At 39.8% G+C, this 20,935-nt stretch overlaps 1 protein-coding gene across 2 annotated transcripts in view; it reads left to right on the forward strand.

The window, feature by feature from the left end:
* The first annotated feature begins 12,732 nt into the window (after nucleotides 1-12,732).
* Nucleotides 12,733-20,935, forward strand: part of gpc5a (glypican 5a) — an 87,848-nt gene continuing 79,645 nt past the window's right edge. Inside the window, exons 1-2 of one of the 2 annotated variants that reach the window (XM_058380972.1) lie at nucleotides 12,733-12,755; nucleotides 19,590-19,824. In XM_058380972.1, the coding sequence (XP_058236955.1) occupies nucleotides 19,674-19,824 (151 nt within the window). In that variant the 5' untranslated portion in view covers nucleotides 12,733-12,755; nucleotides 19,590-19,673. Of the gene's footprint in view, nucleotides 12,756-17,800; nucleotides 18,569-19,589; nucleotides 19,825-20,935 lie in introns of those variants that run through there. The other variant, XM_058380970.1, reaches the window with a different exon arrangement.

The following is a 20,935-nucleotide window of genomic DNA, read 5'->3' on the forward strand; positions in this document are numbered from 1 at the left end:
CGTATTTGGCTTGTTCAGTACTCAAATGTTATACACATCTATGCAATACAGTGGAATGCTGGTTTACCATCCTACCCTGTTAGTCAAACCTTTATTTTTTTTTTTTTTTTTTATCCTCACTGGGGGCTGAGCCCCCCTTAAATGAAAATCCTAGAATTGTCCCTGTGCTCAACTATATAATATTTAATTATAGTAAACTTTTGTTGATTTTGTTTACTTTCAATCAAAAGAACAGATTTCACAGTGAACGATTGCAGTGAATGAGTGAACAACCAGGGGGCAGCACTGTGCTGTCATTTCTTATTTCAATCCCCAGACTTTAACGATTCACTTCAGAGGGTGTGACGTCACCACTTACTACATCAACTAGTTCATCTTGTTTGACCTGAGAGAATTAGTATTTATTGTAGTTAGAAGGATGGATTTGCTAACTCTTTCATTTCACAATGTTTAGCAGTTTTTGTAGACAGGTTTCAGGGATCAGAACTTCAACAAAAGAAGCACAATTACAAACACACACTAACTAAACTAAAAAATAAAACCTCCCTCCATTGTCTATACACGATTTATTCCTAATTAGGGTCACTAGGATCCAGGATCTGCTGGAGCCTATCCCTGCACACATTGGGCCAAAGGAAGAGGTACACCCTGGACAGGTCACCAGTCCATCACAGGGCCACACATATAGACAGACAACCACACACACTCACACTCACTCCTATGGGCAATTTGGAATTACCAAATCAACCTAATGTACATGTTTTTGGACTGTGAGAGGAAACCGGAGTACCCAGAGTAAACCCACGCAGGCACAGGGAGAACATGCAAACTCCACACAGAAAGGACCCTGCCTGTTCGAACCCTTCTTGGACCTTCTTGCTGTGAGGCAACAGTGCTAACCACTAATCCACTGTATGCTGCCCTTGCTTGTTTCCAAATGTTCCTATTATAAAAGAGTTTTAAAATGGTATAGAGGTCAAATAAACTTAATTTCATTAGAAAATTTTGCTAATAAACAATGAAAGCAAGTAGGCGCTAATAAGGTTAGGTAGCATTGTGTTAGCCTAGTTAGCTGTATTGATTTAACAAATACATTTATTTATATTTATTTAGTAAACATGTTAGTCATTATTATATCATATCAAATATGTTCATCATTTAGCTGTAATTTTAGAAAATTAAAAACAAACCTTTCAACACATGCTAAAGGAAATCACTTAATAAAATGCTGGAGCAACCAGGATACAAACATCATGCTAAATCATTTCAGGATTTTCTTTCATTCAATTTTTTCTTTCATTCCATGAAAACCAACACATTTTCACATGTAATAAACCTCAATTGTTTGCTTTAATGCTAATGTTAAGTTGTTTTTGACAGGAAAATACAAGCTGAAGCTAGCTTGGAATCTGGTATTAAGCCATTAGCATTGATTCTGAGGTAAAATTATGTGTGATGCTGCTAAAAAATTGAGACGCTCACTATTTATGTCATATTTTAAACGAGTTCTGTCATCAGTATGTTGCGTGTATCAATGCTAAATACTTTAACCAAAGTGAAAATAAAAAGGGGAAAATTTCCTAGCAGATTTTTTCATGTTTTATGTTTAGTAAAGTGAGTAAAATGGGTGATTTTTCCACATTTATTAATTCTTTACTTATTCTCTCTGTTTTTCTTTTCTCAAATTTATGATTTTCTTTTCTTTCTTTCCTCTACTTACACTCTTTTCTTTATTCTTTTATTCATATTCTCCTTTATTTTATTTTATTTTTTGCACATTACTTATCTTATATTCCTTAAATCACTGTATTTAGTATTTTTTGCTATAAGTTTTATCTTTCTGTATTTAGTATTTTTGTTAGTATATTTAGGTTATTTCTCGTAATTTTTTTGTTATATTTTGTTATTTGTTATATTTTTTGTTATATTTTTGTACCCTTAAATGCAGGGAAATTAATATTTTTTGTTATATTCCTCCTTATTTTGTTTATTACCTGTGCTTGTGGATACTGCTGGAAGCTGTAAATTTCTCTTTGGGATGAAAAAACTATCTATCTATTTTCTTCTCTTTCTCTAATTTCTCTTGTTCAGCTTCACCCTTTCTTTATTTTTTATTTTTTTTAGTGTATATACTTTTTGTCTTCCTCTTTTACCACTGTATCCCTATGACATTTTTTCTTTCCTTCTCTGTTTTTATTATTATTTTCTCTTTTTTCTCAATCAGTTATTTTCCCATTTTCCCCTTTTCCTATATATTCTGACTCTAGTTTAGCTCTTTTTTCTATTTTACTTCATTTCTCCACTATTTTCCTTTGTTTATTTTTCTTCTCTTTTTTTAAAAACTCTATTTTCCTTCCTGCATTCACATATGATTTTTTTTTACACAAAATGATCAAGTGAAAAGGTTCAAAGTTGGTTTTTTTTTTGGTTTTGTTTTTTAAAGATGAACAGATGAATGGGGGACGGAGAGAAAGAACGTGAACGTGTGAAAGACCCGAGGTTACACACAAGGACAATCTGTAGCCTTGCTTTTTAAAGAATGAACACTCACACACACATACACACCTCCCCCTTCACTAACCCTAAAAAGTAGGAGGAGTTCAGCCATTTTAAACTGAGAGAGAGAGAGAGAGAGAGAGAGAGAGAAAGACAAACAAATCTGAGCGACAGAGAGATGGATAGCGAGAATGAGAGAAAGGGAAAAAATGATAGCGGGAAAACAAGTAGCAGAGGAAAGTTTTGAGGGAAGAAGGTAAAGAGAGAGAGAGAGAGAGAGAGAGAGCGTGAGAGAGAGAGAGAGAGGGAAAGAGCAGGAGACCAAGACAGAAAGAAGGACAAGTGGGGGTAGAAAGTAAAAAATGCCTGAGGGGAAACATTGGAGGTGGGGGTGAAGAGGGGTATTCTAAAGATGAGAGGGAAAGAACATAGATGTACAGAAAGAAGGATTAATGGGGAAAAAGAAATGATAAAATAGGAAGAGAGGGAGGAAGACAGAAATACTTATAGCATGGGAAATTAGTAATTAGTGGAGAGAGAGAGAGAGAGATCATACCCATATATCCATCTCCTTCTTTCCTGGTCTGCATATATGTGTACGTGTGTGTGTGTGTAAGAGAGAGAGAGAGAGAGAGAGAGAGAGAAAGACACTTCCTGCAGGAAACACACTTGCCACCTTAACACCTCTAAAATGGCCGCCATCTACTGGGAGAGTTTGTCTTTTGTTTCCTCTGTCCATAAATTGTGTGTGTGTGTGTGGTAAGAGAGTCATGCCCTCCTGCCCCCTGCTCTGAGACGGGATTAAACTCTTTTGTGTGTCTGGTCAGTGGTGGGGGGCTGGGGACGTGTTCCAAACCAGTGATCAAGCATTAGAACCAAAGAGCAGGAGATCCACCTGTATGAGCACAGTGGGGTGGAGGGAACCGGAACACACACACACACACAAACACAACAGGCTAAAGTTGACATAAAAGAAAAAAAGTTATATAATAATTTTTTATAATAAAAAAAGAGAGAATATAAATAACCCAGTTTGAGAAGTGGAAAGAATAAAATGAAATGAAAGAATAAGGAAAACAAACAGAATAAAAAAATTTAAAAAAATAAAAAAAAAAAACAGAAAAAGCCACAAAAGAAACTGGTCCAGGAATGAAAAGGTGGCTGAAGGAAGAAAAAGAAAGAAAAAAGTCAAGGATATAGATATAAGAAAGAAAGAAAGAAACAAAAAAGTGATTGTGAGATGGAAAAGGAAGAGCAGTTTGAGGGACTGAAGTAAGAAAAAAAGAATGGAAGTGAAAAACAGAAAAGGGAAGAAGAGAACAAAGAAATTGTCAAGGAAAGAACGGAAGTAAGAAAAAAATGAAAATTATAAAAGGCAAAGGATGGCGAAGGCATGAAGAAAGAAAAAGAAGGCAAACAATAAGGTGACAGAAAGAAACTGGAAAAGGAACTGATGAAACAAAGATATGACGAAAAAAGAAAGGAACAAAAAGAAAAACAATAAAATAGGAATGAGAAACAGGAAAAAAGATGGAGGAAGAAAGAAAGAAAGAAAGAACAGTTTGAAAGACTGCAGGGAAGCGAAGAAGAAAGAAATTGATGAGGAGCAGGAAGGAAAAAAAGGGAAGGTAAAGAAAAATAGAAGGAAAGAATGAGATGAAAAAAGATGACGTGAAGAAAGAAGACATTGGAACGAAAGTGCACTTCCTGTGAGTGGGAGTTGAAGCAAAGCTGCTGATTGGTTGGCTGCTTGGGACCGCCCGTTATGACATCATCAGCCAGCAGTTGGATTTGAAATCATCCATCATTTCCATCAGTTCCAGGGTTCCAGAAAGTTTCACCTTTTAATCTAAAATATTAATTAAAAAAATACACATTTACACTCTTTTGGACCACAATTTCTGCACAACATCTACACAAAAAATATTATCAATAACTTACATAGTGAGCAATGAATAAACAAGGCTAACAAATATCAAGTTTAAATAGAAAACCTACATAAACACGTTTGAATTGAACAAATCGCTCATTCTTAAATCTCCCAGAAGTTCATTCATAACTCAACTTTCACAATGTTTAGCAGTTTTTGTAGACAGGTTTCAGGGATCAAAACTTCAACAAAAGAAGCACAATTACACACACACACACACACTACACTAAAAACTGTAATGCTATTGTACTCATTATTTAGCGTGCTAGTTTCCAAATGTTCCTATTATAAAAAAGTTTTAAAATGCAATAGAGGTAAAAAATAAACTTTATTTCGTTAAAAAAATGTTGCTAAGAAAACCTGAAAACAAGTAGGCACTAATTTTAATGTAACATTGTGTTAGCCTAGTTAGCTCTACTGATTTAACACATACATTTATTTATACTTAGTAAAAATGTTAAAATGACATTATTATTTCATGTCAGAAAATGTTCATCAATGAGCTGCAATTTTAGAAAATTACACATGCTAAAAGAAATCACTGAATACATTCTAAAGCAACCAGGATACAAACATCATGCTAAATCATTTCAGGATTTTCTTTCATTCAATTTTTTTCTTTCATTCCGTCAAAACCAACACATTTTCACATTTTAATGATAATGGTAAGCTGAAGCTAGTTTGGAATCTGGCAGGCAGATTCTGAGGTATAATTCCGTTTGACATGAAAACAATGAAATGATCACCATTTATTTCATATTTTAGATGATTTTCGTTACATAAATCTGTAAGTTTGTCATGTGTCCAGTCTGAAAAAAGGGAGTTAGTTGTTATCTAATATTAGCTAGCAATAGCATTAGCTGTACTAATTGTGAAGTGTCAACTTAAATTTAAATTTAAACTTAAGACTTTATTTCCTCACTAGCGTTGCATGCGGTTGCCTTATTTCAGGCTTGTCTCAGAAAAATACAATTGGAAAAACAGGGAAGAAAGAAAATTTCCCTCCATTTGTTGGTGTGTTGTTTCCCTGTTAACAATTCTAGACCAGTTGTTTTGTTTTTGTTTATTTTGTGTTGTAATTAACTTTTCTGATTTTTTTCTGAGATGCAATGTAGCTGTAGCAACTTTAATTGTAGATGTATTAACTTACCAATAAACAAAAAAAATAAATAAAAACAAACAAACGAAAACACAAAACAACTTTTCTCTGAGTAAAAGCAGTACAGGATCTAGGCTTTTTTTGTAGGCTTTAAGGGTACAAGCATATGGTTGGATGTAGTACATATTGCAATTGTAAATTAATACGCTATAAAACTAATGAGCGCATTTCTTCATGGACACTGGCGAACAAAAATAAGCATTGAGCTCATCTAAAAATGACTCTTCTGGCACACAGGATGTAGTGGGTTACAGCCAGAGGTTACTCAGTCAGAAAGAAATAAGATGTTACAATTTAATTTGCTTCATTCTTTTCTATATTTCACACACATAGAAAGAAAGAAAGAAAGAAAGAAAGAAAGAAAGAAAGAAAGAAGAAAAGAAAGTGAGTGTGTGATTATAGCAAGAGTGTGATTACAGCGAGTGTGTGTGATTATAGCGAGTGTGTGTGTTTATAGCGAGTGTGCGATTATAGTAAGTGGGTGATTATAGCGAGAGTGTGATTATAGTGAGTGTGTGATTACAGGGAGTGTGTGTGATTATAGTGAGAGTGTGATTATAGCGAGAGTGCGATTATAGCGAGTGTGCGATTATAGTAAGTGTGTGATTATAGCGAGAGTGTGATTATAGTGAGTGTGTGATTATAGCGAGAGTGTGATTATAGTGAGTGTGTGATTATAGCGAGAGTGTGATTATAGTGAGTGTGTGATTATAGTAAGTGTGTGATTATAGCGAGAGTGTGATTATAGTGAGTGTGTGATTACAGGGAGTGTGTGATTATAGAGAGTGTGTGTGATTATAGTGAGTGTGTGTGATTATAGTGAGAGTGTGATTATAGCGAGTGTGCGATTATAGCGAGAGTGCGATTATAGCGAGTGTGCGATTATAGTAAGTGTGTGATTATAGCGAGAGTGTGATTATAGTGAGTGTGTGATTATAGTAAGTGTGTGATTATAGCGAGAGTGTGATTATAGTAAGTGTGTGATTATAGTGAGTGTGTGATTATAGTGAGTATGTGATTACAGGGAGTGTGTGATTATAGGGAGTGTGTGTGATTATAGTGAGTGTGTGATTATAGCGAGTGTGCGATTATAGTAAGTGTGTGATTATAGCTAGAGTGTGATTATAGTGAGTGTGTGATTATAGCGAGAGTGCGATTATAGTGAGTGTGTGATTATAGCGAGAGTGCGATTATAGTAAGTGTGTGATTATAGCGAGAGTGTGATTATAGTGAGTGTGTGATTATAGCGAGAGTGTGATTATAGGGAGTGTGTGATTATAGCGAGAGTGTGATTATAGTGAGTGTGTGATTATAGCGAGAGTGCGATTATAGTAAGTGTGTGATTATAGCGAGAGTGTGATTATAGTGAGTGTGTGATTATAGCGAGAGTGTGATTATAGTGAGTGTGTGATTATAGCGAGAGTGTGATTATAGCGAGTGTGTGATTATAGTAAGTGTGTGATTATAGCGAGAGTGTGATTATAGTGAGTGTGTGATTACAGTTAGTGTGTGATTATAGGGAGTGTGTGTGATTATAGTGAGAGTGTGATTATAGCGAGTGTGTGATTATAGGGAGTGTGTGTGATTATAGCAAGTGTGTGATTATAGCGAGTGTGCGATTATAGCGAGAGTGCGATTATAGCGAGTGTGTGATTATAGCGAGAGTGCGATTATAGCGAGTGTGTGACTATAGCAAGTGTGTGATTGTAGCGGGAGTGTGATTATAGGGAGTGTGTGTGATTATAGTGAGAGTGTGATTATAGCGAGAGTGCGATTATAGCGAGTGTGTGACTATAACGAGTGTGTGATTGTAGCAGGAGTGTGATTATAGGGAGTGTGTGTGATTATAGCAAGTGTGTCATTATAGCGAGTGTGTGACTATAGCGAGTGTGTGATTGTAGCGGGAGTGTGATTATAGGGAGTGTGTGTGATTATAGTGAGAGTGTGATTATAGTGAGTGTGTGATTATAGCGAGTGTGTGATTATAGCGAGTGTGTGACTATAGCAAGTGTGTGATTGTAGCGGGAGTGTGATTATAGGGAGTGTGTGTGATTATAGTGAGAGTGTGATTATAGTGAGTGTGTGATTATAGCGAGTGTGTGACTATAACGAGTGTGTGATTGTAGCGGGAGTGTGATTATAGGGAGTGTGTGTGATTATAGCAAGTGTGTGATTATAGCGAGTGTGTGTGATTATAGTGAGTGTGTGATTATAGCGAGTGTGCGATTATAGTAAGTGTGTGATTATAGCGAGAGTGTGATTATAGTGAGTGTGTGATTATAGCGAGAGTGCGATTATAGTGAGTGTGTGATTATAGCGAGAGTGCGATTATAGTAAGTGTGTGATTATAGCGAGAGTGTGATTATAGTGAGTGTGTGATTATAGCGAGAGTGTGATTATAGGGAGTGTGTGATTATAGCGAGAGTGTGATTATAGTGAGTGTGTGATTATAGCGAGAGTGCGATTATAGTAAGTGTGTGATTATAGCGAGAGTGTGATTATAGTGAGTGTGTGATTATAGCGAGAGTGTGATTATAGTGAGTGTGTGATTATAGCGAGAGTGCGATTATAGCGAGTGTGTGATTATAGTAAGTGTGTGATTATAGCGAGAGTGTGATTATAGTGAGTGTGTGATTACAGTTAGTGTGTGATTATAGGGAGTGTGTGTGATTATAGTGAGAGTGTGATTATAGCGAGTGTGCGATTATAGCGAGAGTGCGATTATAGTGAGTGTGTGATTACAGGGAGTGTGTGATTATAGGGAGTGTGTGTGATTATAGTGAGAGTGTGATTATAGCGAGTGTGTGATTATAGCGAGAGTGTGATTATAGTGAGTGTGTGATTACAGGGAGTGTGTGATTATAGGGAGTGTGTGTGATTATAGCAAGTGTGTGATTATAGCGAGTGTGCGATTATAGCGAGAGTGCGATTATAGCGAGTGTGTGATTATAGCGAGAGTGCGATTATAGCGAGTGTGTGACTATAGCAAGTGTGTGATTGTAGCGGGAGTGTGATTATAGGGAGTGTGTGTGATTATAGCGAGAGTGTGATTATAGCGAGTGTGTGACTATAACGAGTGTGTGATTGTAGCAGGAGTGTGATTATAGGGAGTGTGTGTGATTATAGCAAGTGTGTCATTATAGCGAGTGTGTGACTATAGCGAGTGTGTGATTGTAGCGGGAGTGTGATTATAGGGAGTGTGTATGATTATAGTGAGAGTGTGATTATAGTGAGTGTGTGATTATAGGGAGTGTGTGTGATTATAGCGAGAGTGCGATTATAGCGAGTGTGTGACTATAACGAGTGTGTGATTGTAGCGGGAGTGTGATTATAGGGAGTGTGTGTGATTATAGCAAGTGTGTGATTATAGCGAGTGTGTGACTATAGCGAGTGTGTGATTGTAGCGGGAGTGTGATTATAGGGAGTGTGTGTGATTATAGTGAGAGTGTGATTATAGTGAGTGTGTGATTATAGCGAGTGTGTGATTATAGCGAGTGTGTGACTATAGCAAGTGTGTGATTGTAGCGGGAGTGTGATTATAGGGAGTGTGTGTGATTATAGTGAGAGTGTGATTATAGTGAGTGTGTGACTATAACGAGTGTGTGATTGTAGCGGGAGTGTGATTATAGGGAGTGTCTGTGATTATAGCAAGTGTGTGATTATAGCGAGTGTGTGACTATAGCGAGTGTGTGATTGTAGCGGGAGTGTGATTATAGGGAGTGTGTGTGATTATAGTGAGAGTGTGACTATAGTGAGTGTGTGATTATAGCGAGTGTGTGACTATAGCGAGTGTGTGATTGTAGCGGGAGTGTGATTATAGGGAGTGTGTGTGATTATAGTGAGAGTGTGATTATAGCGAGTGTGTGACTATAACGAGTGTGTGATTGTAGCGGGAGTGTGATTATAGGGAGTGTGTGTGATTATAGCAAGTGTGTGATTATAGCGAGTGTGTGACTATAGCGAGTGTGTGATTGTAGCGGGAGTGTGATTATAGGGAGTGTGTGTGATTATAGTGAGAGTGTGATTATAGTGAGTGTGTGATTATAGCGAGTGTGTGACTATAGCGAGTGTGTGATTGTAGTGGGAGTGTGATTATAGGGAGTGTGTGTGATTATAGTGAGAGTGTGATTATAGTGAGTGTGTGACTATAACGAGTGTGTGATTGTAGCGGGAGTGTGATTATAGGGAGTGTCTGTGATTATAGCAAGTGTGTGATTATAGTGAGTGTGTGACTATAGCGAGTGTGTGATTGTAGCGGGAGTGTGATTATAGGGAGTGTGTGTGATTATAGCAAGTGTGTGATTATAGTGAGTGTGTGACTATAACGAGTGTGTGATTGTAGCGGGAGTGTGATTATAGGGAGTGTGTGTGATTATATCAAGTGTGTGATTATAGTGAGTGTGTGACTATAGCGAGTGTGTGATTGTAGTGGGAGTGTGATTATAGGGAGTGTGTATGATTATAGTGAGAGTGTGATTATAGTGAGTGTGTGATTATAGTGAGTGTGTGACTATAGCGAGTGTGTGATTGTAGCGGGAGTGTGATTATAGGGAGTGTGTGTGATTATAGTGAGAGTGTGATTATAGTGAGTGTGTGATTATAGCGAGTGTGTGACTATAACGAGTGTGTGATTGTAGCGGGAGTGTGATTATAGGGAGTGTGTGTGATTATAGCAAGTGTGTGATTATAGTGAGTGTGTGATTATAGCGAGTGTGTGACTATAGCGAGTGTGTGATTGTAGCGGGAGTGTGATTATAGGGAGTGTGTGTGATTATAGCGAGAGTGCGATTATAGCGAGTGTGTGATTATAGCGAGTGTGTGACTATAGCGAGTGTGTGATTGTAGCGGGAGTGTGATTATAGGGAGTGTGTGTGATTATAGCGAGTGTGTGATTATAGTGAGTGTGTGATTATAGGGAGTGTGTGTGATTATAGCGAGAGTGCGATTATAGCGAGTGTGTGATTATAGCGAGTGTGTGACTATAGCGAGTGTGTGATTGTAGCGGGAGTGTGATTATAGGGAGTGTGTGTGATTATAGTGAGAGTGTGATTATAGTGAGTGTGTGATTATAGCGAGTGTGCGATTATAGCAAGTGTGTGATTATAGCTAGAGTGTGATTATAGGGAGTGTGTGTGATTATAGTGAGAGTGTGATTATAGCGAGTGTGCGATTATAGCGAGTGTGCGATTATAGTGAGTGTGTGATTATAGCGAGTGTGCGATTATAGCGAGTGTGTGATTATAGCGAGTGTGTGACTATAGCGAGTGTGTGATTGTAGCGGGAGTGTGATTATAGGGAGTGTGTGTGATTATAGTGAGAGTGTGATTATAGTGAGTGTGTGATTATAGCGAGTGTGCGATTATAGCAAGTGTGTGATTATAGCGAGTTTGTGACTATAGCGAGTGTGTGATTGTAGCGGGAGTGTGATTATAGGGAGTGTGTGTGATTATAGTGAGAGTGTGATTACAGTGAGTGTGTGATTATAGCGAGTGTGCGATTATAGCGAGTGTGTGATTATAGCGAGTGTGTGACTATAGCGAGTGTGTGATTGTAGCGGGAGTGTGATTATAGGGAGTGTGTGTGATTATAGTGAGAGTGTGATTATAGTGAGTGTGTGATTATAGGGAGTGTGTGATTATAGCGAGTGTGTGATTATAGCGAGTGTGTGATTATAGCGAGAATGTGATTATAGCGAGTGTGTGATTATAGCGAGTGTGTGATTGTAGCGAGAGTGTGATTATAGTGTGTGTGATTATAGCAAGTGTGTGATTATAGTGAGTGTGTGATTATAGCGAGTGTGTGATTATAGCGAGTGTGTGATTATAGGGAGTGTGTGTGATTATAGTGAGAGTGTGATTATAGTGAGTGTGTGATTATAGCGAGTGTGTGATTATAGCGAGTGTGTGATTATAGCGAGAATGTGATTATAGCGAGTGTGTGATTATAGCGAGTGTGTGATTGTAGCGAGAGTGTGATTATAGTGTGTGTGATTATAGCAAGTGTGTGATTATAGGGAGTGTGTGTGATAATGTAGTCTAAAAATATGAACCATTCAACATACACCTTATTTGGTATAAAATATATATCTGGGGTGGGGGCATCACATGATGTGTTTCATTATTTGTTGGTCACATGACCATAACATCAGCGTACACGGTCACTGTCAGGTCAGTGTATTCAGTGTTTGACAAAAGATTGTACTCTTTAAACATAACTGTAAAACATTTTAATAGCAATTTTTCAACACAGTGCTAATTTCAACACAGTGATAATATAAAAAATAAATAAATGAATAATGGGCTCATCACCTGTCATGTTGACAAGCTGACATGCCCTTATCGATACCGTGATATTTACAGTATGTAAATATCAGAACTAGGGTGTTTATCCTAATGAGTTTCAGATAAACATGTGTTTATGTTAATGGATATATTTGTATGCACATATTCAATTTTTTTTAATTCACTTTATTTGTATAGCACCTTTTACAATGGACAGAAATTGTCTCAAAGCAGCTTTACAAAAGTAGAGAAACAGAGAAAGGAAGGGGAAAATGACGTTAAATTATTAAACTATTTTATCCTTAATGAGCAAACCAGTGGTGACGGTGCCGAGGAAAAACTCCCTGGGATGATTCATTTGGGTGACACTGAACAGTAAATAATGTCAACATAACTAAATAATGTCCTTTCTACAACAGCAAACAAGGGCCCATGAGAAACTATTAGGTCAGTGCAGTTTCTGAGTTCATTATAGACACTAATTCCTTGCTGTCACAAATATCAAATGATGTGATTAATGGTAATAATATATGTATATATATATGATAATGAGGGAGCTGCAGTTTGGATAAATTGACCGGAAGTTGTGTGTTTATAGTAATAAGACAGTTCTACAATGCTAAACCCGCTCAGACAAGTGCGCCAAATACACGGCTTTGTGGACGAGGCTGTAGGGCTGTTATTTACGACCGGCCGGAAGTAGTGTTTATGCTAATGAGCCGGGGGGGCTGGGCGTATATCGCGGGATCCGCCCTTCATTCAGCACATGGTTTACGCAGCTTTTCCTTCGCGCCACTTTCTCAGTTTTACTACGACCTACAAACTGGTTTGGGTGAATATTTCCGGTGCGGTGCGGCTCGCTGGCACATGCTCCTCGCTCCAGGCGGCGGTATGTAAAAGTTTGCGGTGCAGTTTGGTACGTTTTGGGGCCGAACGGCGGGACTAAACGAGGGTAAGTGTGTGTGTGGTGTATTGAACATGGTGGCTTTACTCTGCCTTATTCACAGGGAACCTGTTGTCGCGTGCGCGTTTCTTATTCCCAACGTTCCGCACCAGGATCTGTGTCGTTTATATAATATTTTGAAATAGAAACGGTGAGTTGGATTGATTTTAAGCGCGGCGGGAGATTTCAGGAGCACGAGGCGGTGTATGAAACGCAACTATGGCTGATGAAAACAGTGTAGTAAAGAGTGGCGCATGGTCGCCCTCTGCTCCTCCATGAGAACATGAAGGGGGGAGATTTGAAAAACCTGCACCGTACCCCCCTGCACTTTAACTCGCTCCGGTACATCTCGCGCAAACCGAACTTCGGCGATCGGCGGGCGTTATGAGGGTGATTTCGCTCTTTTTAAAGCTCTTTGTGAGCGTTTATTGTTAACAGAACAAAGCGCGCGCGGCGAGCAGGAGGAACAGCAAGCAGCGCGTGGGGACCAGCTTCCGTAGGCCGCGCGTTTAACAACCACCGCAGCAGGAGCTTAGCAACCACTGCTAGGCAACGCCAAAGTGGCGCGTTGGATTAAAAACACCAATCAACATTCAATCCTGGATAGTTTAATATATATTTTAACAGAACGAGCCGTGTGTCTGTGTGGTGTTTTTGTGTGGAATAAAGATTGTGCTGTGAGTCGGGACGCTGCTCGTTTTGTCGTTAGTGTGTCCATGGAACTAACTATCTAGCGTTAGTGTATTTAATTTCAATACAGCTAACAATTTATTGTTATTAATTTCGATACACTTTATTTCTGGCTGCGGATCTTTTTGAGAGATTTTCCCGTCAATTTCTCTCCCCCCTGCAGCTGTTGTGCTTAGCGTGCTTGCTTCGTAACACGCTAGCCTTTAGCTAGCTAGCAAGCATTAGCGCAGCGCTGTGGCAACAACACGGGTTAAGTTTAAACTTCCGATCTCGCCCGGTCGCTGCGAACGTTTTATAAAGATATTTTTATTTAAGTTGGTGTGAAATACATCGTTGCAACTGAGCGATTTTAAACGTGGACTAACATTCAGGCTAATGCTTCGGCTAGCGAGCTCACCGGCGCCATGTTACCGTTTATCATGCGGGGGATGGGTGACCGCGCATGCGTGATATTCGTCTTTGCCACAACTGCGCATGCGTGATATTCCAACGCATCGCGCGGTCCGCTTACTCGTGCTTTTTGGAGTTCTGTTCATTTTACATTGTTAATGAAGGTTTTAGAGTAAATATGATTATTAATGACAAAATATGGCAGATACATGAATTAATCTCAATCTTGATTAACATAACACGTGACCTACTCAATGTAGCTATTTCTTGTGAGTCTGAAGCACATGTTTGGAATATAACCCCACTAATTTCTCTCTCTCATGTGTTTTAATCTTTAGGTCTGATCAAAGGTTCCTCAACCTTACTGGATACTGAAATCCCACCACCCCAGTGTCCGGGTGTGTGCCTGTGTATTGCCAAAGTGCTTACAGTGCAGGTAGTAATAAGAAATACCTACTGCAGTGGAGGCACTTCTAGCAATGTGCCGGCTGTGGCGACTCCCTACATCTCCCCATTTCGAAGAGGAAGAAACTGAGCGCACTCGCACGGCTTTGTGCTAAGGTGCATTTAGTGCAGATAGTGAAGTAGACTAGCACCTACTGCCCTAAGTGCTCCTTCTGGCACGAGGGGCCGTGACTACCGTCTCGATGAGCGCTGCTTCCCCGACCGCCGCCACCCCCGACTCCGGTGCAGTTCTCGGCTAGTTTTGCATAGTTGCACCACAAGAAAACATGAGTTGTGCAAATCTATGCAAAACTGACGGCGGCCTGCTTCTTCTCCGTCCCGCTGTCTGAGGCGTCGTCTGAGCTCGAGCAGTACTAAAGTGCTTATAGTGCAGGTAGTGTGCGAGCGATCTACTGCAGTGTGAGCACTTAAAGTACTCCCAGCTTCAAAGCCACGCTTTCCCCTGTAGTACAGTTCCGCATCACTTCCTGTTTCCAGAGAGGACGACGCTCAAACATCAGTCCAAAACCACACCGGTGTATTTAAACCACGAGACCTTCACACACCCCACTGCCAGCAGTCTCCCTGTTCTGCAGCTCTCTAGCCTTTCTTCTGTAGTGTTCTAGTCGTCTTTCTCTCCTCAATCCGTCACTTGTCTCTGTCCCTTTCCTTTTTTCTTCCTGTCCCTGCACTCATCTTTCATCCTTTTAGTCTTCCTTTTTTGTTTGGGATTGCCCTATTCTGTTCTTTGCTCATTTGTCCTTTTTCCCCTCTTTCCCTTTCTCCCACACTCTTCCTTTATCCCCTCCCCATCCCTCTCTAATCTTATTGTCTTTTTCTTTCCTGTTTCCCTTTCTCTTTTCCCTCCTTAAACTGTCCAAGAGGAGGACATTATCACGTTATCTATTTTTAATTCTTTCCTTTTGTTTTCTTACACACTCTGTTTTTCCTTCCAATCTATCCATCCCATTTCTCTTCAGCCTCTCAGTCCCCTCTTTACTTTTTTCTGTGTTACTTTTATTTCCTGTCTGTCTTTTTCTTTTTCTCATTCTTTGCTCAGTTGTCTCTCTTCCTCATTTTTTCTCTTTTTACCCTTCATCCCGTTTCTTGTTTTTTTTTCTTTTTTTTTTCTTTTCTTTTTTTTCTCTGATTTAATTTGCCATCTTGTTTCCTTTTGGTTCTCCCCTCTTCCCTTTTATGCATTCTGATTTTAACCTTCCATCTTGTTTACTCTGTCTTCTCATCCGTTTATCTTGTTCCTTTCTGTTTTCCTGTACATGATTTTAATTCTTTTTCTTCGCTCTCGCTCTTTTTCTTACATTTCCCCTACTTTTTTTCCTCTTCCTTTATTACATGCATGTTCTTTCTCTGCTTGTCTCCTCCTGTTCTCGTCATTCTTTTCTCATCTTTATTTCCTGCATTCATCACACTAATGTAGCAATGTCCTCATCCACACAGTCCATTACGGGTGTTCTGTTCGTTCATGACTGTGTATGTTGTGCTGATTGTCCTCATCGTGCCCCAGCTTTGCCCTTGTCCTAACTGCGCTGTCCCTCGCTCAGTTTTGCTGGTTTGCATTCTGCCTGACTCGATGTTTGCTGTGCAAATCCATGCAAAACTGAGCGCGGCAGCAACTGCTCGAGACAGCGGTCAGACGGACGGCCGTCTCTGTCCTTCTCGTCCCCTTGCTGTGCAGGTCGGGATCGGTGACAATGCTGTGTGTGTGCGCGTGCAGACGTATTGCACTTGTCCCGGCCTGTACAGGAGTGTGGAGATCGCAGCATGCTCTCTTTGTTTAGCCAGCTGTGTAAGTGTCATTTCATCTTTGTGAAAGGATCAGGAAATAAATGTGTTGGTGTGTAACACTGTTTCAATAAAATGGAAAATAAAATAGATTTCCAATAACCATGCATGTTTTTCCTTTTTTTTCCCTTCTTCCCCTGACTGGCTGTGTTCCAAAGCAAGTTTCAATTCATGCCTTTGTGGTGGTTTTTTTTTTTCTTTTTTCTTTTTTCTTTCTTCTTCTTCTTCTTCTTCTTCTTCTTTAAATTATTACTGTGTTTACTTTTTTCCCCCCCATGGTGTTTATCAACACTGTCCAAACATCAATCCTGTTTTTCCAGCATTTTTGGATACTTGACCGGCTGTGTTCCAAATCAAGCTTTCCTTTCATTCTGACATATTTGAGGTCCACTGAGTAGTGTGCTCCATTTCTGCTGTGGCTCAGCTTTTGATCAGAGTGCAGTATTTCCACTGTGACATAATAATCATATAATTAGTCTCTCCAAGATTTTGCAAACACATAAAAGCTAATTATCAGGAGGCGTTTACAGTTTTTTGACTACGTAACTGATTTCCTGCAGATTTGGAATTAGATGTCGTGTGACTTCACATTCAGCCAAAGACCTCTTTCATTCACATGTATAGAACACGAGTACAGCAATTGGTTGCTTATAATTTCAGGAAGCTTTCTGTTAACCCCCTACCCCGCCCCCCCCAACAAATGTCAAATTTGCATGTCATTTAGTGTAAAAGCAAAAAAACGTTTTTGCACGCCATTCACAAAAAAAAAACCCAAATCCTGACAGGAGTGGCATAAAAGCATGAAAATGGCTGTGTTCCAAATCAAGTTTGATCCTAATCAAGTGCTGACCTTTTGAGCAGTACACAGCACTCCTGGATGGCTAATTGGCTGTGTTTCAAACACACATCTGTATATAAAGTGACTTTAATGGGTGTGTATTTAGTCTGGATGACCAACATCCATTTACACACTGAGGAAAAAGGTTTATCAATTCACCATCCAAACAACTCATTTTCTCTAAATCTGTACAGCATCTGAGTCTCTGCTGAATGGAGGGATTGCCTCCTCTTTCACAACAAGCACCCTCAGAAGTGCTTTATTAACAGCTGTGTTCCAAATCAAGCTTTTAGCCCTATTAAGGGCCTTCCTGAACACTCCAGGGTGCCAACATTCTGACTCTTTAACTCTTTCTTTTATTCGTCTTGTCCTGTTATTGTCCTTATTTCTCTCTCTCTCTCTCTCTGCCATTTTCTTCTTTTCCATTTTCCTTATCTTTCTCTCCATCATTTCTTCCTTCTCCTTATTTTTTTCTTTCTCATTTCTTTTCCAATTCTGTCATTTCTTCCACTTCTTTCCTTTTTTGCTTCCTTCCTTGTTCTTTCTGGCCTTTTCTTTCCTGATTTCTTTTCTTCTTTCTTTACCATCCTTAATTCCTCTCGCTGTCTTTTTATTTTCCAATGTTTTCCCCTTATTTGACTTTCCACCTTTTCTTTCCTTCCTTCCTTCCTTCCTTCCTTCCTTCCTTCCTTCCTTCCTTCCTTCCTTCCTTCCTTCCTTCTACGTAATTCTTTACTTCCCTTTCCATTGTCCTTTGCTTTTCAGGCTTCATTTCATTTACTTACTCATATTTTTGTACTTCGGTCCTTTCTTCCACTTCTTTCCTTTTTTGCTTCCTTCCTTTTTTTCTTTCTGGCCTTTTCTTTCCTCCCTGTTATTCTTTCTTTACCTTCCTTCATTCCTCTTGCTGTCTTTTTATTTCTCAATGTTTCCCCCAATTTGTTGTCTGTTCCTACTTCCCACCATTCTCTTTCTTCCTTCCCTCCTCTTGGTGTTCTTTAATTATTTCCTTTCTTTCTCTCCTTTTCCTCCTGTTTTCTCGGTTCCTTTTTTCCTCTTTCCATCTTTACCTCTCTGCCTCTCCATATCCTTCTTCTTGGCCGTTTCTTTCTGTGTTCACTTGTCATTCTCCGTGCTGTCCACCAGGCGCCGCTGTGGTCTTTAGGAAGTTGAGCAGCAGGAGTGAGAGATTTGTAGTTGGCTTTAATGGCCCTTGATTTAAGAAGAAGCAGCTGATTATGGCTCGTGACAGCGCTGCAGATTATAGAGTGCAGCTCTGAGTGAAGAAATTTTGTTTTTAAGTGGATCAGTGACTGATGAAGATGTTCAGGAAAGAGCAGTGTGTTGTGGGTGGGGTGTGTGTGTGTGTGTGTCGGAGGCCCTGAGCTAGTGTCTTGTGTGTGTTTAGACCTCACACTGGATGAGTATGTGTGTGAGTGTAATGATGTCATTGAGAGGAGGAGGAGGAGCCGGAGGAGGTGGCGACAATTCCAGGACACCGCCCATGCTGCTTTGACAGCTCCAGTAAAGCTGTGTGTGTCTGTGTGTGTTGGTTGTTTCTGCACTTTGTGAGACTTTATGCACATCAGCTGAGGTATAGTCCTGATTTTCTGACCTTTAGTAAAGCTCTTCTGTGATTTTCCTGAACATTCCTGAAACTTCAGCATAATTTACTGATATTTAAAGTCAACATCTGAAAGTTTGAGAGGTTTTTTTTTGTGCTTTAAAGTAGAATTAAAGCTTGTATGTTTTCCAAGCTCTTAAAGCAGCTTTTGGGATATATTTGTAGGTTTTTCTTTATTCAGTATTCATGAATATTTGTAATTGTGAGCTTTATGATGTTTAAGATTGTCTTTAATTTTATTAAATATATTTTTAGAAATGAAGGTAAATTTTATTGTATTATTTTGGAGCAAAAAAAAAAAGTTTTTTTTTTTTTTTTTTTTAAGTTTAATGAATCTTTATAGTTTAAAGCATTGCATTTTAATGCAGTGTCTGTGATTTCAAAGCGTTTGAAAAAAAAATGGTTCATTTGTGGTTCAGAAATATTTCCTGAGGTAAAAATTATGAGCTCTAAAGCAGGCGCTACATCACAGATTTATGAGTTGAATTAAATCATTTTTGATGTGCGCTTTAACATAAAGATTTAACGACTTGTGTAAAGAGTTTGAAGCTTTTCTTAGACATCAGTTTGAAATGAGATCTTTTCATTTGAGACTTATTGAGTTGTTTCTGATGTCTAGTGAATCATTTGTAGGTTCACGGAGTCATTTTAATGTTTAGTGAATTTGAGGTTTAGTACGATTCCTTTAGAATAATGTTGTTTTGTCAAATGGTTTTAGGTTGAACAAGTCAATTATGTAGCTTTAAAGAATCATTTTACTTATTAATTTATGAATGAATGATGCAGGTTTTGAGATCTAATGAATCACCTTTGAGAATCAATTAGAATATTTGTTTATTATGATTCATGTTTTCAAAGTTTTTGTGAATCATTTAGTGGTTTAATGTGAAGCTTCTTGAAATGGGCCGAAGCTGAATGAAACGTGACGTAGTGAAAGTGTTACTGCACTTATCCTGAGCTTTAATGTGGCTTTTCCTCTGATCCCGTGCAGTATTTGGAGAATCACCTGTGAGTGGATCACACCTGGAATCTCTCTGAACAGCGTCAGTACTGCAGCTGGATTGTCGTAGTTAAAATGGAGAGCTGGTGGTGGTTGGTGTGTTTGTGTCTCGTCGCTCTCACCGACAGAACGCAACAAAACTCGATCAGCTGCGATAGAGTGAGCAAACTCCTGCAGCTGCAGCAGATCGACACAACAACTGGTGTGCTGAAGAAACCTGGGACAGGTACAGTGGGGACAGCATTACAGTACACACACACCTGGGACAGGTACAGTGGGGACAACATTACAGCACACACACCTGGGACAGGTACAGTGGGGACAGCATTACAGTACACACACACACACACCTGGGACAGGTACAGTGTGGACAGCATTACAGTACACACACACCTGGGACAGGTACAGTGGGGACAGCATTACAGTACACACACACCTGGGACAGGTACAGTGGGGACAGCATTACAGTACACACACACACCTGGGACAGGTACAGTGGGGACAGCATTACAGCATACACACACCTGGGACAGGTACAGTGGGGACAGCATTACAGCACACACACACCTGGGACAGGTACAGTGTGGACAGCATTACAGTACACACACACCTGGGACAGGTACAGTGGGGACAGCATTACAGTACACACACACCTGGGACAGGTACAGTGGGGACAGCATTACAGTACACACACACACCTGGGACAGGTACAGTGGGGACAGCATTACAGCACACACACACCTGGGACAGGTACAGTGGGGACAGCATTACAGCACACACACACCTGGGACAGGTACAGTGGGGACAGCATTACAGTACACACACACCTGGGACAGGTACAGTGGGGACAGCATTACAGTACACACACACACCTGGGACAGGTACAGTGGGGACAGCATTACAGTACACACACACACCTGGGACAGGTACAGTGGGGACAGCATTACAGCACACACACACCTGGGACAGGTACAGTGGGGACAGCATTACAGCACACACACACACCTGGGACAGGTACAGTGGGGACAGCATTACAGCACACACACACCTGGGACAGGTACAGTGGGGACAGCATTACAGTACACACACACACCTGGGACAGGTACAGTGGGGACAGCATTACAGTACACACACACACACCTGGGACAGGTACAGTGGGGACAGCATTACAGTACACACACACACACCTGGGACAGGTACAGTGGGGACAGCATTACAGTACACACACACACACCTGGGACAGGTACAGTGGGGACAGCATTACAGTACACACACACACACCTGGGACAGGTACAGTGGGGACAGCATTACAGTACACACACACACACCTGGGACAG

The sequence above is a fragment of the Hemibagrus wyckioides genome, linkage group LG26 (genome assembly GCF_019097595.1).
Source record: "Hemibagrus wyckioides isolate EC202008001 linkage group LG26, SWU_Hwy_1.0, whole genome shotgun sequence".
Lineage (NCBI taxonomy): Eukaryota > Metazoa > Chordata > Actinopteri > Siluriformes > Bagridae > Hemibagrus > Hemibagrus wyckioides.